The sequence below is a fragment of the Vidua macroura genome, chromosome 2 (assembly GCF_024509145.1).
Source record: "Vidua macroura isolate BioBank_ID:100142 chromosome 2, ASM2450914v1, whole genome shotgun sequence".
Classification (NCBI taxonomy): domain Eukaryota; kingdom Metazoa; phylum Chordata; class Aves; order Passeriformes; family Viduidae; genus Vidua; species Vidua macroura.
In genome coordinates, this window is record NC_071572.1 from 53,778,404 (window position 1) to 53,797,779 (window position 19,376).

The 19,376-nt window shown below is 35.0% G+C and overlaps 1 protein-coding gene across 4 annotated transcripts in view; it reads left to right on the top strand.

Annotated features, from left to right (window-relative positions):
* PCDH9 (protocadherin 9) overlaps positions 1 to 19,376 on the top strand; it is a 675,647-nt gene that overhangs the window by 179,244 nt on the left and 477,027 nt on the right. Inside the window, exon 3 of one of the 4 annotated variants that reach the window (XM_053969259.1) lies at positions 953 to 2,412. The exons of the other annotated variants lie outside the window; for them this stretch is intronic. Coding sequence (XP_053825234.1) covers positions 953 to 973 — 21 coding nt within the window. The 3' untranslated portion in view covers positions 974 to 2,412. Of the gene's footprint in view, positions 1 to 952; positions 2,413 to 19,376 lie in introns of those variants that run through there. 4 annotated transcript variants of the gene reach the window in all.

Below are 19,376 nucleotides of genomic sequence, written 5' to 3' on the forward strand. Positions count from 1 at the left end.
TGTTTTGGGTTTTGGGCTTTTTGTTTGTTTGTTTGATGGTTTGTTGTTTGTTTTTTCAATAGGCCGTATTTTTCATTTAAATACATTATTTTCACATCTTTTAAGATGGCCACCCATCTCCCTGAGTCAAATTTTTCTCAGGTTTCCTGTCTTATTTAGACTAGGTTAACATGATTTTCTTGTTATTTGTAAATTTTGCCAAATTGCTGTTCACCTTTTTAGACGTTATTTAATACATTTTGAAAACTTGGTCCTTGTATGGTGCCTTGAAGTACCCTACTGTTGAGGTTTTGCTACAGTGAAAATTGACAGTATGTATGCTTTTGTTTTTTTAATTTTTGAGAAAAGTATTACTTCATTTTGCATCCTATCCCAAAATTACTAGACTCTTATTAAGTCTCTGAGATGGAGACTGAGTCTCTTGAGAGGAACATTGTTCTTGCCATATTTATTCAATTACACTAACAAGGTTAAGGGCCAAGTTGCCTTCACAACCAAAGCTAAGTGTTTGAGAGACAACTATCCTGTTTACAACCACAAGTATGGAAATTAAGGACAGAGAATGGAAAAGTAATTAATTCATCATGTTGGGCAGACACATTCAAAATCAAAATGGGAGCAAGCTTTCAACATAACAGTTCTTAGAATTGTCTTGGTGATAATCCTAAAAATGAGGAATATAATCAGTCCAAATAGGCAGGAGTATATGAGTCTACTTCTTACACCTCAGGCTTTGTGTGAAAATAAGGAAAAAGCAAAATGGTATGGTCTAGACAACTGTTAATTTTCAAGATTTTCTTTCACATTCTGATATGAACCAAGGTATTTTAAGATTTAAAATATCTAAAGTTCTTGTTGGAAAGGGGAAGGGCAAACTTATTTTGAGGCTTTATACATCCTGACCTCCCCTAGGCCTGCTTATTTCCTGGTATCTCTCTCTCTTTCTCTCAAGTGTTCTCCATCCTCTCCCTGAGAGAGTCTATGTGTGCTTCATCAACCCTGACTGCCTACAGTATGCAACAGACCTCACCACCTTTCTTCACCAAGAAGATTGCTTACACAGAGAAGGCTCCTCAGACAGCTTGGGACACCTTGCACAGATGCATGCCACTGCCTTGAACTCAGAATGGACACTAAAAGAGATCCTGAACATATTGGTGGGAAATGTGATCAGATACCTGCAACTCAGAACCTCCCTGTTTGGTAAAGGAACTATAAGGGAAGCTAGAACTTCTTGTGATATTCCCATAGTTTCATCTGACATAAATCCAGTATTTTCCATACTGTAGTCCACCCAAACCTAATCCAAACTATTTTGGGTGAGGCAGAGGTTGACAACAGGTATCAACTATTTAATTTGTGAACAAGCCTATGAAAATGCTAATAACTCCTCAATAACTAGTGCTGGTGCCTGATAAGATGAGAGGACAGAACATGAAGTATAATCCATGACTATCTATGGACCAATCATACATACATATATATATATATATATGCACACATATATATCTCTGTGTATAAGAATATTTGTACTATATATATTCTTTTTATTTTATCAAGCTACTTTGATACAGTAAAATATAGGATGCAGAATTATAAGAGAGTAACAGTAAAACATGCCAATGTGACCTTTTTGTTAATTCATAGCAACACAAAAATTACCAGTAAAATATAGCACAATCGAAAATTTAGAGCTTCTCATTTGAAAGAAGAATAGGAAGAAAAGTCAGTGCTCTCACTTAATTTTGGAAGGCTCTAAAATACCACAGGGTTTGTGCAGCATAAGAAAGTGACAGAGTTAGACCATAAACTGTACAGTCATACCTATTAGTGAACATAATGTTATATTAATGACACTTTTGCATCAAATATAAGAACAGAAACTATACTGTGTGTCATTTCGTTAATTTAGAGGAAAAAAAATATACCAAAAATATGAGCTTACTGCAACAATTCAAAGCTGAATGATTTTTACAATAGATTTGCAAAATAAGCAGCCACCTAATAAGAATTTATGTCAGTTTTTACAGTTTGCCCGCCAAACCTAAGAAAATAACATTAAATGATTGGCGGTAGAGTTTTGTGGAAACAATGCATATGGAAAACAGTGACAATACTGTGCCTGGTGCTGGCTTCATACTGAAAATATCTGTGCTTTGCAATTGCTGTGGAGTAATATATCTCTTGAAATGTGTGTACATTTAAGTAGTATTAAGAGATAAATATATGCCTTTTCAATGGTGCTTTTTTATTTGTGAGAATGTCACAGAATACTTTTCAGCACTTCTAGAAAGCTATAACTCACTAAGCAAGCCTGGATCCCACGATTTTTCATGTAAGCCCATAATGATAAAATATATCAATAAACAAGTATTTAAATACTGTCTGAAATAAACCTGTATCGTTATAACATTTCAGGAAAGAATCTGCACTTCTTTCTTTTCAGGATTTTTTTTTCTTTTTTCTCTAGAACCTATATAAGAATTGATTTGAATATATTCAGATTTTCCCATTTTCAGACAGGCTTCTTGGTTCTCTACTTTCCTTAGAAGACTGTGCAACCTCCGATGTTCCCCAGTGTAGCAGGATATCAGAACCCATAAGAGACACTGCATTTTTCAAATAGAATGTTTTAATACTTTCCATCCTTCCATGCTGTTAGTCCCAAGTAATGACTTCTTTCTGGGGAATGGTATCAATAGTTATTACTTTAATGTACAAGATAGTAAGTGAAATATCACAGTGGGAATAAACTGTTAAGGATGATATTGGCTAAAATACTTGTTTATTTGGAAAGTCCAGTTTCATCCTGAAATCTGTGACAAGAAAAACATCAAGTTTGGATCACAGGAGTCTACATAACTACTGGGAGCAGGTTTGGGTGGTGTTTTTGTACTTCAATTGCATATAAACCAAAATGTAATTATATTTTTTTTCCTTTATTCTAAGCAAACTAATAGAATTATGAGGCACAAAAGGCAACCTTTCTGAATTTAGGGTTTTTTCCCTTTTTTTTTTTTTCCTGAAGTTTACAGCCATAGAAATATATGTGTAAGATACTCAGCTGTCCTATGCTTGATCAAGAACTTGATCAAGGGACAATTTTTTGCTGCCCTTACTGGGGATTTTCCACATATATACAATCACAGACACATAAATATATGTATTTTTTCTATTTAGTTCTTACAATATCACTTAAAGTTAAGAATCATAATAGTAAATGCCAACAGGAAATCTGTTTTTTAAAGTGGAACTGAGACTTCATCCAAATACGACAAAGATACTGTTGAAAATCAGTTTTTATGAATGCTCTCAAATCACTTGGGATTTTGCTTTTTGTTTGGTTTGGTTTGGTTTTATTTGTTTTTTTTTTTTTTCTTTATTACAGCACTCTATTTTTCAAAGACATTGACTTTTTCCTGACACTTTTAATGATACTTTTCTATTTAAGACAAACCGTGATCCTTAAACCATCCAGAAAAATCTCTCAGAGCAGAATTATATATGGTTCCCAGAAGAAAACTGCTGAAAACACTAAAGCTAGATGGACAGATACATTAATTATTACATTAACTTCAATTTTTTTTTCATGCCAATGTGACTTTGAGAAATGGAGAATCTATCAAATCAAGTATTTGACAGGTAACATGCAAGGTATCATGTCATTTATCTGTTAGACAAGAAAGTGTTCTTCTAGCTGAATCTTAATAAAATAAACTTCTGTCTTCATACTTAGAAAGATTTCACAAAATTCTCAGATCTTGCCTATGCACAAGATGTCATTATCATTTCCTTCCATAATAAGTATTCTTTTAAGTGTATTAGTGTATCATTAACAACCTGTGAACATCAACACATGTGAATGCTGTCCATTCATAACCTTGACTGTTGACTTTTGAAAACGTAACTCTCAAGAGTCTCCCCTTTGAATTTTCCTAATTGGTATGGAACCCAAGAATGAATCAGTGGAAATACTTAACAGTTTCTTTCCTATCAAAATTAAACACAGTATTGCAAAATGTTGTCTTATATTCTCAAGCTCTTACTGACCATTTATTGTAAAACCATATCAAAAAAGGACATAAATAAAATTCAAAATGTTCTCTAGCCTAAAGATTTCTATGTTGTATTTATCTCCGTAGTTTTGTAAAAACCCGATTCTACTGAATGAATAATATTTTTATTTTAAAGGCAAGTCTTTAGTAGGCAACTTAATGGAAGTTAACTACCTTGTCATTTTAAAGAAACGGTATCTGTGATAGCTTCACTCATTGACTTGTTTTTAGTTGTTCATCTGGTTTTTGTTAAATTTCAGATTTTATTGATTTTGAACAGTGAAATCAGATTGGCCTTTAAGTTTTAGGTTCTAATTCATATCCCATTAAGAAGGTATAACATAGTGCTGTTCATGCAATAGTAAGTTAGAGCTGCAGGAGGCCAGGGGAGAAGAAAATCCCCAAAGAGAAAAGCAATAATATTTATATTGTCTTTTTCTTTAAAATTTAAAAAATATATCAGTTCAATTAGCTTCTTTTTATAGCTTCAAAACTATGTGTTTTTTCAAGGTACTGATTTTTTTTTCCCAGGCTAGTTTTAGGGAAGACAGAAGTGTTGATCATAGTTACATCATAGCTTGCTGTTACACAATACACTTTTTCTCACCATAAGATCAAAAAAACCCGAACCACCACCTCCACCCCCCAAAAGACATAATACTTATTTTAAAAAAGAGACAACTGGTAAATAAACTTGTTAATCCTGTGCCTAACTGTAAAAGAATTTTAATGTAGCAGTAGCTAGTTTGCATGCAAACATCTCTAAGTGCCTGGTAAATTTTAGCCCAATGTTTGAAATTTTTTTCATAACTTTTACTGAGAAAGATGAGATTTAAAGTAGAGTATGTTATGTAAGTTCTTCTCACCTCCCATGATTTGGTAGATACAAGTAAGTAGGCCTATCATGAATGTCAGTCAGTATGCCTTAATACAGATTCAGTTTGAAATACTTCTTGTACTGAAAATCTACTTGGACATGTCTTGTGTCATTCCATGTCCTGTGCTTCTCCTTAGATGATCAGTTCATAGAATTTGCTGTGGGGGAATCAGGTCTGATTGGGATGGACAAACAATATTGTACTGAGTAAAACTAGTTCCACTTATTTTAATTGAACTTTAGATACATATGAATTAGTAGTAATTGTTATATATATAGGGTTTTTTTAATTTTAGTGAACCACATATAGAAATGCCTGACTTCTTTCAAAGTAATTCTTTTAATGCCTGTGTCAGGTAAAGATTTTCTTGTACACTCAAAATAGATGGTCTTTATATTATGTTGTTTGTGAAATCATCAACATGCATCCTGCTAGTGGAACTCCAAGATAAAATTTAATCTTATATTTAAGGCTGTATCATAGTCCTTTCCCTACTCTTGGTATATAACTTCTTTTTTTTATGATATGGACAGTTCGTATTCAATTATACATTGTTTTCATCTTGCCTTTCTAAGTTTTATCAAAATTGCATGCATTCATTCTGCAACTGAGATAGAAAAAAAATTTTCTTCTTTTTCTGTCTCTCATCACCTTATCTCATTTACCATTCTGTAAATAAATAACTTGATAGTTGATTCATATGTTGCTTAAGCCTTTTATTATGGCTTGGTTGAAGGGGAGGCTTTCAGCAGCTAAGTTTGAATACCTGGATTGCAGCTCTCAATATGTTGAATTAGGATGCATAATTTATGGCCATATATTAATTGTGATATATGGAAACAAATAGTTTAACATTGTCCTGATACAAAAAGAATTTAGCAATTTCTTAGATGACTGAGTTTGTGTGTGAGAGATGATAAACTAAACAAAATCAAAAATATGCCAGGAAATCCTTCAGATATTTACAGTATAAGCTTTTCTGTGTCCCAGGAGATCAAAAGAAAAGTATGTGGGTGGTGCACTTACCTACTTCTCATATTGAGGCTTACCAAAGTGGTTGTCAGTGGAAGATCTGTACTGAGCCAATCAGGCATCCAGTATTAAGCAAAATGCCTGATCTTTGTCCCCTTGGTAACAGTTGCGTTTAGCAGAACGCAAAATGTGTTGCTCTAAATCATTGCTCTAATTGGCACCTTTGTTGACAGTCTCAAAAGAAAGGTCAAGATGTGGTTAGGTGTGGGACTGATGTACTGTCTTACTCCCAGCTGCAGCCTCCTTGGCTGAATGCAGCAATTTATTGAGCAGGCATTTGCTTTTTAAATTCTGTGGATATTTTAGCAAATTCCATTAGTAGATACTATTTGTATTTAATCTTCTTTATTTTTTTTCTTTTATGCTTTGCTACAGATAGTGTGATTACTGCATTAAATCTAGGTGAGAAAAAAGGAAAGTGAGATGCCAAGCTAGTGCAAAAATACCTGTAACCCAGTCACTTAATAAATTTGCTTACTGTTGACAGGCACTGCTTTATGCAGTGAAATATTAACACCACTTAGGCCAAGCTATTTTGGGTGTTTGAAAAAAGTACATATTAGAACACCTGAGTTTAAAAATTCTATTCCATATATAGTCATATTCTATGAGATGTAGGCACTCAAAGAGGGTGATTCAGAGCCCTAAATTAGTTGACTAAAGTTAGACAGTGTGAATACCTCCTACAGTAACAATATGTTGTAGAGGCACAGAAAGCAGGCAAGTGAAGATAGAAAGGGAGGAGTAGAGTGATAAGGACAATAAATAAAGTAAGTCTGTAGTGAACTCTAGAAACTATTAGAAATCATGAGGAGTTTTTGACAAAAGGAAGATCAGTTTTCTTTAGAACACATGCTCCAAACCAAGAAGCATCTTCATAGTAAACTGTAACAATAGTGTAGGTATGATGCTTTCAGCTATGACTACCTGTATCCATTTGTTGTATCTGCGTTGCAACTGTTCCTACAGTCCCCAGTCAATACTGGAGGATTAAACTACAGGTATAAATAATTCCTTCTTCAATGAGCTTACAAGAAAAATAGGATTCATAGGTGAAGAATAGGAAGGCAAAGGGGAGAAAAAGAATGAAATTACCTGCTCAAAGTCATGAAGGATAATAATTCTTTCTTACATGGACTACCATCTATAATCCCTTACAATTTCCATGTGTGAAAGGATTTATAATACACAACTTTCAGGAATTACTTTGTTTTTTAAAAACTTTGCCTTTACTAAAAGAGAAGGTATTTATACTCATGAGTAATGGTACCACAGTAAACAGTCTCATTTACATTTATAAGTGTTGGGTAGAGTTCTTGAAAACGTAGTCCTTTCACAGTATTTATGGGTTTTATTGTGTTTTATTGTACTCCCTATTTTATTAAAATAATTCATTTAGGTTGTAGCCACCTTTTTAAAGAGAAATCAAGAATTCTGCATTCATCTGTCTGTAAATTTATTAGCTCATTAGTCACTGTACAAGTGGATGACAAATCTCAATTTTTAATCCTCAAAATCAAAGGTTACTAAAGGACAACATCCTACGTGTCCCAGACTTTCTTTTTTTCTTTTTTTTTTTTTTAACTTGTAATTAACATCTACATAGAAGACTTTTTGTCATTTAATGGGATTGCTACAAAAATTTATTGTCATGCATGGACATTTATATGCACACACATACTAATGCTTTGCACCTATCCCTTTACCTATCCATTACCTTAAGTCAAGTAGGATAAAAACATTTGGCATGTAATCATCTGTCAAGATCTAGGTACCTCTGAGAAATTTTCCATTAGAAATTGTCATTACTGGACATGTTAGAGTAAGTGCACAATAAAAAATAAGTATCATTGTTTGTGAAGAAATTGGAAGCAAATTCTTCTGTTAAAATCAGTAAAGCTGTTCTTTCCCTTGCTGTTCTCTTTGATGGACTTGCAGTTTGCTGACTCATTGTAAATTGACTCTGTTGATACAGTTTTTAAAGTTCATATGCTTAGTTTTGGTAAAGCTAATACATGAGTCACCAGCTGTAGATTCAGGGTTTCCAGTTGTAGTAACTAACAGTACAGATGGTCAGATATCAATCTATTTCTAGTGGCTCTTTTTACAAAAGTACGCTATATTGGTCTAGAGCAATATTTCTTGATTGTATGTGGATTTCCTAAATTGTATGGTATTTTAGATTTGGGGTTAGATTTGACCTGGGCCATCTGTCGAAGGCATTATATATCTGTTACTGTATATGTAACAACAAGAGCATGTGGGTTTTTGATTAGCTACAGAAAATCTCGGTCTGTAATCGATGCCTAATGGCCATAGTTTTCTTTAGATAGGCTCATAAATTTTGTCTCTTAATAGAGAGAAAGTGAAGTGTTGCAGGGTCACATATTTAGCTATGTGAGCTTTATAACTACTAATTATTGAGATATTACAGTTCTAGAAAAAATCCTAAATATTAAAGAATTATAAAAAAATTAATATTTGCTTCTCATTGTACCTATCACTTTATTGTTCTTCCCTTGTCTAACTTTCCATACTTTCTTGGGTTATTTTAACAGATTGGTCAGATCTATGGGATTAAGAATGTATCCTTGGGTAACAACAACTACTACAATCAGACATGATTGTTTATTTGTTTTTGAGTAAAGACATAAGCCCTTTCATTCAACCACTGTAAAATTTCTCTTTACTGTGGAGCAGGAGCCAGACAATGAATATATGAGCCGCATGGGACATATCAACCCTGCAAATGTCACAGAGCACATTCCCAACATGATGCAAGTTGTATTTTGGAAACAGAAAGATGTTTCCTATACTCCTTTTGTTGATGTCTTGATAAACCTAGACAGGAAATAGGACACATGGACCGGGCAGCACATGGAGTCACGTTTTAAGAGAGTTAAGTTAGATTCAGCTGGAACATTCTGAGCTACTTATGCTGTTCTTGACTCTCTGCTCTCTTACAACATCCACACTAAATATATTTATTTTGCTTGTTTATGTACACATTTTTGCTTAAAAGTGTTAACATTTGTTGTATGTCTGAATTACAAAGCAGTGTACACCTCAAAAATGGCTAAAGCAATTGGCTTCACTTCATGTGTCTAAACTCCCCTTAAATCTGAATCTGTCTCCCTTCCCACCACCAAATGTGATTTGAAAATAAGAAGAAAACCACATATGAAACAAAAGTGGTTGTTGTATCATAATGAAAGAAAAAAAAAAAGTGCTTCGCCTGTTACCAGAATAATTAAAAGCTGGTTGTGGTTTAACCCCAGCAGGCAGCTCAGCCCCTTGATCACACAGTCACTTGATCACTCCCCCACAGCAGCATGGGGGAAGTGAATCAGAAGAGTTAAAGTGAGAAAACTCGTAGATTGGGATAAATTCAGTTTCATTTACAAATCTATGAAAAACATTTACAAAATTAAACAGTTTAAACATATTTTTTAAAAAATAAACATTTACAACATTAAAAAAAAATTTACAAAACAAGGAATTCATTTACCATGTCCTGTGAGTGGGCAGGTGTTCGGACATCTCCAGGCAAGCAGGGCTCCATCATGTGTCACATGGGACTTGGAAAAACAAATGCCATCACTCTGACCCTTTCCTTCTGAGCATGACATCGTGTTGATGGAAGATCCCTTCAATCAATTTGGGGTCACCTGTCCCAGCTGTGTCACCTCCCAACTTTTTCTGTACCCCCAGCCTCATAGATGGGGTGAGGTGGCATGAGAAACAGAGTCTTGAGGCTGTGCAAGGGCTGCTTAGAAATATGTAAGACATGTGGGTGTTATCAACAGTATTTTGGTCAGAAACCCAGAACATAGCACCATACAGTCTACTGTGAAGACAATTAAATCTATCCCAGCCAAAACATATACAAAATTAAATTCAGGATATTAATTATCTCATTTATTTCTTGAACCCAATGTATTTTTCATATATATACATATCATAATAGTTTTGAAACCAGTTTCTGTTCTTGTATCCAGTGATGTACACTTCAGGAGAGATCACTGTCTAAGTTATTATCCTCATGGAATGAAAGAAAAACTTCTGTTTCATATTTTTTCCTTCACATTTTGAATAAAAAAAATTAAATTTCCTTATAAATATGTAGTTTCTGTTATAAACCATGACTGCTTGTCTGATGCTATAATGTATTTCCTTGAATCACTTAAAGAAAGATAGCATAGCTCAGCTTTGTTTTTTTTGTCATTTTTTACTGGTAGTAAGTTCATCTCACTGCTTGTGTTTCCATGCAACCATATGATTACGTGAAGTCACGTTTCACTTTTTGATAAATAAAGTCCTTCTAATTTCCTCTCACATCAGTTGTAGGACTCATAAGTGAGGTGCAAGTGTCATGTAGTTAGACCAAGAATATAATATATTTAGAATTTATCAGTATAATTATGTGTTTTGTTTCATTATTCAGAACTTATCAGCCCAATTGTGTGCTTTGTTTTGTCATTCATTTTCCTTTATAGTGTTTAATTGCTGAGAATTTTCTTCCTGGCTTTCTGGAAGAATGCCAGACTGCAAGGAAGTTTCTCTTCCTTTTCCTTTTTACCTTCTTATTCAAATGCTCTTGTGTATTCAGCAAGAAGATTCCAGCTGCATGAATCCAAATAGCAGAGAGTTCAGGAGAAGACAATTTTGGCACAACGCACTGCTTTCTGTAGTTTTGCACATTGCTTATTGGAACCTACTGTTTATGTGCTGGCTAACATTAGAACATGTGGTGGTGTGAGATGGACAGCTATTGAACACCAACATTTTAGAATTCTGGAAAAAAAGCATGCCGTGCATTTTTCTTTTGTTTGACAATGTGAGGAAGGGCAGTTTTCTGGCCACTTTAACAGCCATTTGCAATCACTTTGTTTAGTGTCTGTGGAAATGCATAGTGCAGCTCAACTATGCCCTGAAAGCCTTTCAGTGTTAGTGTTGAGCTGTCCTGCCTTATGTAAGCCAAATGTTTTCGAAATGGAGCCACTTGCTGAAATCTTGTCTCTGGAGAGATGTGCTGGGACAGGGGCATATTGGTTTTGACTTAAGAACTTGTAACCACTTTTTCTAACCAGATTAAATATTACTAATGACAGCAGTTCTACAGGGAAACACAAGAGAACATTCTGTAGATAACTGTACAGGGGGGAGAGAATATATCTTCTCCGTGCCTGTTGTTTTCAAAGTCTAGTCTTAGAAAGGTAAAGGACAGGAGAAAAATAAATTATTAACACTGCTCATGAAATTTTAAATGTACAAACATATCTTGAAATATAGTAGCAGAAGGGTGATAAACCCACACCCTTTCTACTTTTTTTCAGTAGTGGACATGTTTGTGCAACAGCACTCAAGCACAGCTTCTTACTGCAGGTGCTGTTACCATTTTGGGAGTTCACTGCCCTTGTTTTGTTAGCCTCAGCAGTTTGAAAGTGTTGGCTCACCCGTAGTGCTTGCAAATATATCACTGTCCATGCTGCCTTTGCTTTTTGTATTTACTGGTGTCTTATGCTTCAGGGTTTCTGATGCCCTTGAGAAGCTGTGATCATTTTTTGCATCTGAAAGAGTGCCAATTCATTTATTAAGACAGAGTCTGTGAGGCCCGGATAAATTTATTCTATCTAAAATTTAATAAAACATTAAATTAAAAATATGACTTCTGCAGTGACATACTCAGCATTATCCTTCCAAGGTTTATATTTGAGTGTTGCAGGGCCCCACCTGTCCAGAAGGTAACGTGCTATCAATCTAGCTATAAGGTGACAAGGCCACTGATGTTTTTCTATGGTGGTTATTTAATAATTAATTTTTCATTGCTAGTCTGTTCAATAAATGGATTGCAACATTTAAGACCAGTTTAATAGGTTTACAGGTCCCTTATAAATTCCAACAATGATAACATTTAATAGGAGAATAATGAATTTGAGCTCAAAGATCTCAAGATCAATCAAGCAAATTAAATCTGGCCTAGACTGTGGCTGCTGAAGTGGTTTTCTTGTTTGTTTGCGTGTTTGATTGTGGATTTTATTTTTTCTATAAAATATACCCTGTGTGGATTACTTAATCTGATGATTTTTTGAATTTCTTAGTGTTTCACTTGTCATATTAATTTAAATCTTTAATCTGAGGATGTGGAATGCATATGAAGTGGCACATTAATTCAATATTATGTTCTAAATGATGTCTCTGAAGAGGGTGCCATTGTGTAGGGGAATGCAATAATAGGAATAATAAAAAGAAATTGTATCTTGATCTTTCCACATATGTTAGTGCAATGATTTTTATCAATTAAAAAAAAATAAAACAACACACACCTCTGCTTGTAAAGGCAAAATTTTTCATTGGGCTTTATCACATGCTCAAAATACAAAGTAAAAAAAAAGTCCAGATGGATAGTCTTGCCAGTTACAATGAGGATTTGAGAGCATCAGCCCTACAAAGAAAGAGTGTACTGCTTAGCAAGGGTTTGCTTGGTGTTTAAAATAGATGGTTCTTGGTCTCATTAGAGTTCATGGTATTCAGAGGTAACCTCATTAAGAAAGTTAATAAAGGAGGAAGGTACATTTGGTTTATCTTCTTGCATTTTGTCTCACCCAAAGCCTGATTTTTCACTTTTCTTCAAACTTTTCTGTATAATCACTTCAACTGGGGTGATTCTGTGATTTCACAGCCATTTCCACAGCTCTTTATTATTGCACATACTGGAAAGAGATTCAAAGCACTGCTATTCATTCCTGGCTCTGAAATTATCTTACTGAACATCCATTCACTTCATTACCCATTTTGAACATTTGTAAAATACAAACCAAGTTGATGACCTCAGTAAAAAGTATGAATTAAAAATGCTGGATAAGAACATAGTATGTCAGATTCACGACAGTAGGGAATTGGGGCATTCATTTTTCCAGAGCTTTGGGATCTGACTTAAGATCTTTTCTTACCGTTCTTTTTTAAAGGAATTCTGCTTAGACAGGACATTATAAAAAAAAATTTGATATAACCATGAAAACAAGTGGAGGGGGAGGGAAAACTCTGCACAGCAACCACATTTCTTGTAATCTAAGTTCTAAAGAATACAACCTTGGGTAAGACTAGAAATTTAAACCAACTCTAGATGACCAATACTGCATGTAACACATCAAGGTATTTCCTTAGCCTTCCTAATTCTTTACATAAACCAAGACTACCACCTCTCAAGCTTCCAGACAGTGGTGGAGCAAGTAAACATTGCCTGGGCAGTATTTAGCTATGGATGCTGCTCCAGTTTTTTTCTGAACAACAACTAAAGGGAGCATAGGTTGTGTACCCTTATGAAGGTGGAGAAAAGAGAAGGGCTTGGGAAAATCAGTTGTGTAGGCTATTGCAGGTAGAAAGAAAATGAACCTGCAATATTATGTTGTACTACTAAACTCTAGAGAGAGGGTGGGAGGATATTGTAGCAAAATATAAGAGAAAAACTTGGTAATGAGGGTATCATGAGATGATAAAAAGAGGAGAAAAGCTGGTAAACCTCCATTGCTACAAGAATTAATTATTGAGCCTTGATTAGTGAGGACTACATTTGCTTAGAACAGGTACTGCCTATCATTAACTGGTAATAGCCTGTTTCCAGTCTGATTAATAATTACTATCAATGTTGATGTCTGTCCTGACAAAAGTAATTATTTCACTACTGTAAGCTGACCAGGTGCTGCAGGCTGGATCTGCCATGCTGAAACCCATCAGTATCACTTGCTGTTATTGCAATATTTGCCATTTTCAAATTTGGATTCACAATAATAGAATCACACAGTAGATTGGGTTGGAAGAAACCTTTAAAGGTCATCCAGGCTTACCTCCTGCAATGAGCAGGGACATCCTCAACTAGAACAGGTTGCTCAGAGGTCCACGCTGACCTGGAGTGTTTCCAGGGATGAGACATCTATCACCTCTCTGGGCAATCTGTGACCAATTACCTTGTGATAGGAGCCATTGGTGACCCATTTCTGCACACCATTTCAGTGGCTGGCAGTGACCACTTTTCCCAACGGTGAACAGTCATCACTGAGAGGCAATGGGCACTGACCAGTGAATGCAAATTGCACTTAACTGCATAGCAGCTCACCAGCAGGGTGTAGTCTGCGTTAGCTCTTATTTTGGGGCACGGAGATGCAGAAAGCTGTTACTGCTTCCTGCCAGCTATAGGTCCATAAGTAGTTTCTGCAGTGAGTTTGTGATTCACAGCAGGTGATGGGCAGTGATAGTTTACTAGTGAAGTTTAGGCTTCAGATAAAAAGCCTGGGACTGAGGAAGGAGAAGATAGGAGATGTAATAAGAAAATGTAACTAGAAGAGTTAGAAGAGAATCAGGTAGCAATTTTTTTTTTTTTTCTTTTTTTTTTTTTCCTGAGACAGAAGATGTAACAAACAGGTTTTTGAAGTAGGAGAGAAGAAAGGAGATAGTAAGAGGGTTTACAGAATGGAAAATTTAGATTGAAATTTTAAGTGGCTCACCCCTTCCTTTTTCTCATGCACTCTCCTTTAGTCTAACAAATGTCTTGATATTGCTGTGGCTGAAATCCACTTAATATTTGGTCTCTGAATACCCATGCAATTTCAGTGAAGTCATTCTTGAAACATAGTGGGAGATTCAAACTTAGTTTATATGGGCCTACAGATCAGTCACTAAATCCCAAGGAATGCTATTTTCTAAAGGATGGGAGGAGCATTGGTGGGTGGATTGACTGAAGATAAGTATTAAGAATAGATGTGATAATGAGATTTGTCCTTGATGTACAATAAGTGCACAGAAAGAATAGCAATAGCAAACCTATGAAGTTGGAAATATATAAGGGGAAATCAGAACATTTAGCAATTATTCTCTCTCATAGAAAGAGTAGGAAAATTTATTAAAAGTAGTACCTTACTGATGGGTCCAAATAGGCAAATGGGAGAGTATAATAATTTGTTTAGTATTTATTTTATGAGGTTAGCAATAACACTGCAAATACTGCAGTGATGCAGAATGATAATGTGCAAATGTTTGCATGAATTAGTATCCCTTTAAAATGCATCTGGATAATACAGAAGGTAGGCATTTATTACACTGGTCCTCACTATTGAGGAGAATTTCACTTGATGTGTAAAATATCCTTTTGTAGCCTAAAATAAATTTTGAAGAGGCAACGACTAGAAATACAAGAAATTGTATTTCCTTACCTGTTAGAAGTACAATGAAATAACTCTTAAGAAATCAGCAAGGTGTGAGTTTTATTTAAATTGTACACTCAGTTCATTCCTAATCTCTAGGTATGTAACTCATATATAAAATCAACATTATCTCAATTACAATGTCACTTTAACACTTCTTCTTTGGGAGCTAGTTATTTCTATGAACTTGGGAGTGAAAAATCCCATTTCTTGCACTTTGCCCAACAGTTCTTTGGATCTGAGCAGGAAATCTTTGCTGCTGTGCACTGAGAATCTTTCTTTAGCCTATCCAAAGTACATTTTGAATTTTCTGTAGTGCTTTCAGCCTGATATAATTGTCACCTTCTAGAAATTGGTGTTACTATTCATTAATTTAGGGTATGGAATCTTATGTCACTCCTTAAATACCTCTTATGGTTGAACATGCTATTTAAAAGCCCGAGCTTGTTAATAAAGTATGGTATGTGAGGTGTCAGTTCATTCTATTTTAGGTTTATGAAAAATACCATTTCAGTTCTACAGTATTGTAACATTTAAAAAAAATTTGACTTAAAGACAATCACTACATATTTCTGCAGAAAATGCTTTGAAGACATTTGCTTTTACAAAAACCTTAGGTTTTAGGCAGACAAAATAACTCTTTCAACTTCATCTAAATTATTTCTTTTGTTCTAGTGCTACTTTCAGAGGACTCTGAAAGTGTTTAAATGACTACATAATCAATTTGATGTGTGTGCCTCACTTTAAACTTGGGACTTGGGATCAACACAACACTTTTTTTTTTTTTTTAATAAGTTTCCAAATAAAATGCAGTTGTTAGGGTTTTGCTTACTGACTGAATTCCTTCATTTTAAGGCCACGCCATGGACGATCAGAGTAGTTGTCTCTCAAGGTCCTTTTTTAACAGTAGACAGCATCAGAGGGAAATTCAGTGAACAGTGAAAAGCTCCAAAATGGAAGCATTGCAGCCTTTCCACTGAACTTGTTTTTATTCCATATTTCTAGTAGCTATGTTATGCACCAGAAAGCTTATTTTATGAAAAAAAAAGAAAGAAGGACAAAAAATTATATATGCACACTGTCTAGTGTAGCAGTCAATGGTCTTGTTATTCATATAAATACCTAAAGCTCCTTAGACTCTGGCTGGGCTCTTAGCTTCAGTGACATCTTGAGGGAATATGATAAAACATGCTTCCCAACACCAACTTTTTATTTTCCTGGGAATAAACTACTGGTTATTATGAGAAGGTAGTCATTGTGGTCCTCTGGCTCTGATAGACCTGATCAAATAACCTCCTATCAGAGTGGCCAGCTTCATATTCCCTGGGACAGAAAAAATGTGTTTCTTCCTCTGCATTCTATTAATAGTGTTTAGATTCTAATGGATTGGTCTTGAGGAATTGAATTCATACCTGCTGAAAGCATCAGCTTGGTCTTGATTCAATCAGTCATATAGATCATTTATGGACCATGGGCAGCCTCAGGGCAATGCTTCTTCAAAAATAAGTAAGAAAGCATGATCTGAACTCTGTATAAATCCACATCAGACTTATAACAGGTGGGTTAAAGTAAAAGTAATTTAGAAAAAAGATTAGTGTTCCTTTCAGGAATATGCAGATTAATGAAGTAATTAGGACAGAGGGCCAGATCCTCAGGGCGTTGTAAATCATCATCACTTAGCTGAAGTTACTGAAGCTATGCTGATTTATAACACCCACAGAATTGATCCAGTAGCAAATCCTTAGTGATGATGTTGGTGCTTTCTTCTGGTAATAGAGCTGCAGGCATCCGGGATGACAGTTGGTTTGAGGGGCAAGTTCAGAATATAGATAAAAGACAACATGCATCTTTAGAGCATGTGGGGAACTTAAGACTGCAGAGACCTTCTGGAGTTTCTGTGTTCAGTTTCTTTTTACTGTTGCAAGCAATGATATCTCATCGTGCCATTCAAATTTTTTCTTAGAAATAAAAAGTGGTTGGTTGAGGCAGGATGGTATTTTAAGCACACACAGCATTACTCTGAAAAACAGATTGAATAGAACTTTTATCACATGCTGCCCTCTGGTTTCTTTTATAATCATTATTTCATCTTTCATTTGAGAAAGGGAAGAAATTGTCCATTAAAAAGGTGGTGATAGGGGGTGTTCTGTGTGTGTTTGTGGGATTGATATTGTTTCTAGAACATTAAGGAACATGATAGAAAGGCACAGTGAGCTGACTTGGTGTTTTGCAGAGCAGTATGAAGCTTCACTTAACTTACCACCTGAGATATCTGTTCATCTGGGAACAGTCAGCACACCCCAGTTTTCTGTGCTGTGTCTACTGAGCAAGGAGTTTGGTCTGCCTAATCTTTAGTGCTGGCAGCAATATGCAAAGCCAGAAGGACAACAGCTTGGCTTACAAGTAGCATGCTGAGTCTGCAAAGACCAGATAGATTGAAAGACTGTCTTTTGACTTGTAAATTCAGGAAATTTGATAGAGAATCCTGTGGCGTACTGAAAATGCAAAAGTGTTCCGTACTGTTTATGAATGCAATTTCCAGAATAGGATTATACTTTGGATGAAAATCAGCTTTTTATGCAGAAGTTCTGAATAAACTCTGGAAATTTTTGATTAGCAATGAAGTGTAACCACAGCTCCACAAACATTTGAAATTGTGTGTCATTGTTTCTAGCTAGAGATTTTTGCTTGCCTCAGATACCAGAGGAGTGCATATGTGACAATGTGGTGTGCAGGGGAGAAGATGTGAGAGAAGGAGAGAAAGGAGAGTTTTTGATCTTCCAAAATGCTGTTCCTGATTACTGATAGGGAAGATAGCATGGATAAGCATTTGGTGTTCATTCCCTAAACTCAATCTTTTTTATTTGAATTTATCCAAATTTCCATATCTCCAGAGAAGAATGAAAATGAACATTTTGCTGAGAAATGTGTTATGATATTTCTAGATGTATTTTTTTTCTGACTAGCTTTGAGAGTCTCTGATGTTTTTCAGATTCAGTTAAGGTACTATCAAATCTTTGAAAGGCAATGTATATTGAAACTGATTGTCATGAAACACTAATAAAAGTTATCAAGCTTGTTGTTTTTCCAAACCTGCATGTTCTTATTTTCCTTATCAAATACAGCATATTATGAATGACAGCTGTTTTATTTGTTCAACTAAATTGTTTTGGAACAATAACAAATATTTCCATGAGTGTTTGACTGTAAAACTATTATTTGCTCCTCCTAAGAAAACATTGGCTCTCCTACAGCGGTGTAGTTACATTTCAAATCTGGAGCTAAATCATATTGGCATTAAAGATAACCTGACTATGGTGAACAGGTTAAAATATCTTAATATTTAATTAGTGAGTTTTGGAGTTGTGGCTTCACGGTTTTTTTTGTTTGTTTGGGTTTTTTTTAAGGTTTTTTTTTTTTTTTTTTTTTTTTTTTTTAGAGGGGAAAGGTATTTTTGGTGTTGTCGGCTTTTTCTTGATTTGTTTTTAGAAACAGGTCAAAGAATTCAGGTCATGAAGAAGTTCATAGCAATATCTGGTAAATCAAAAGTTTGAGACAGGACACTGTCACCTGCAGGAATAACATAAATTCAGATGATATTTTAAGTATCAGTAGTAGTGCATGTGTTCACTGGCTTAGTATTCTTGAGGAAGTTGCACAAGAGGAGACAAACTCAGCTAAGTCTGTAGGAAAGAGACAGTGTGAAAGAGTTTCAGATGAATATGGGCTAATTTTGTAGAGTGCTACTTCCAGTTTCATATGCATTCATCACTATTAAAAATTAGTCAGGGGATGAATTGCATAGTTTCTTAAGGAGCTCACATGTATGAAAATACAATTTGGATAATGAAATCTAAATTTTAGAAACTGTTTGCTAGCTATAGTATTTAATGGGAAATGGTACATGTTAAATCAGCAGCAACAACAACACCCAACAGTTATTTTAGTATATTGCCCAATAAAGGGCACTTTTTAGACATACTATGCAATAAAAGTAATTAATTGAGACAAACTTACTACACTAAGGTAAATGAGATTAAATTGGTAAGCTTGACTTTTTATATGTGCATATTCGCACTATTATAGACTATTAGAAATTCCCTTTTCATAGTAATTGCACCAATGTGAAGCTGTCCTAGTATGCTGGATGACATACAAACTGACCTCAGTTCCCCTGGCTAGTACCCATCAGCAGGAGTCTGTCTGTGGAT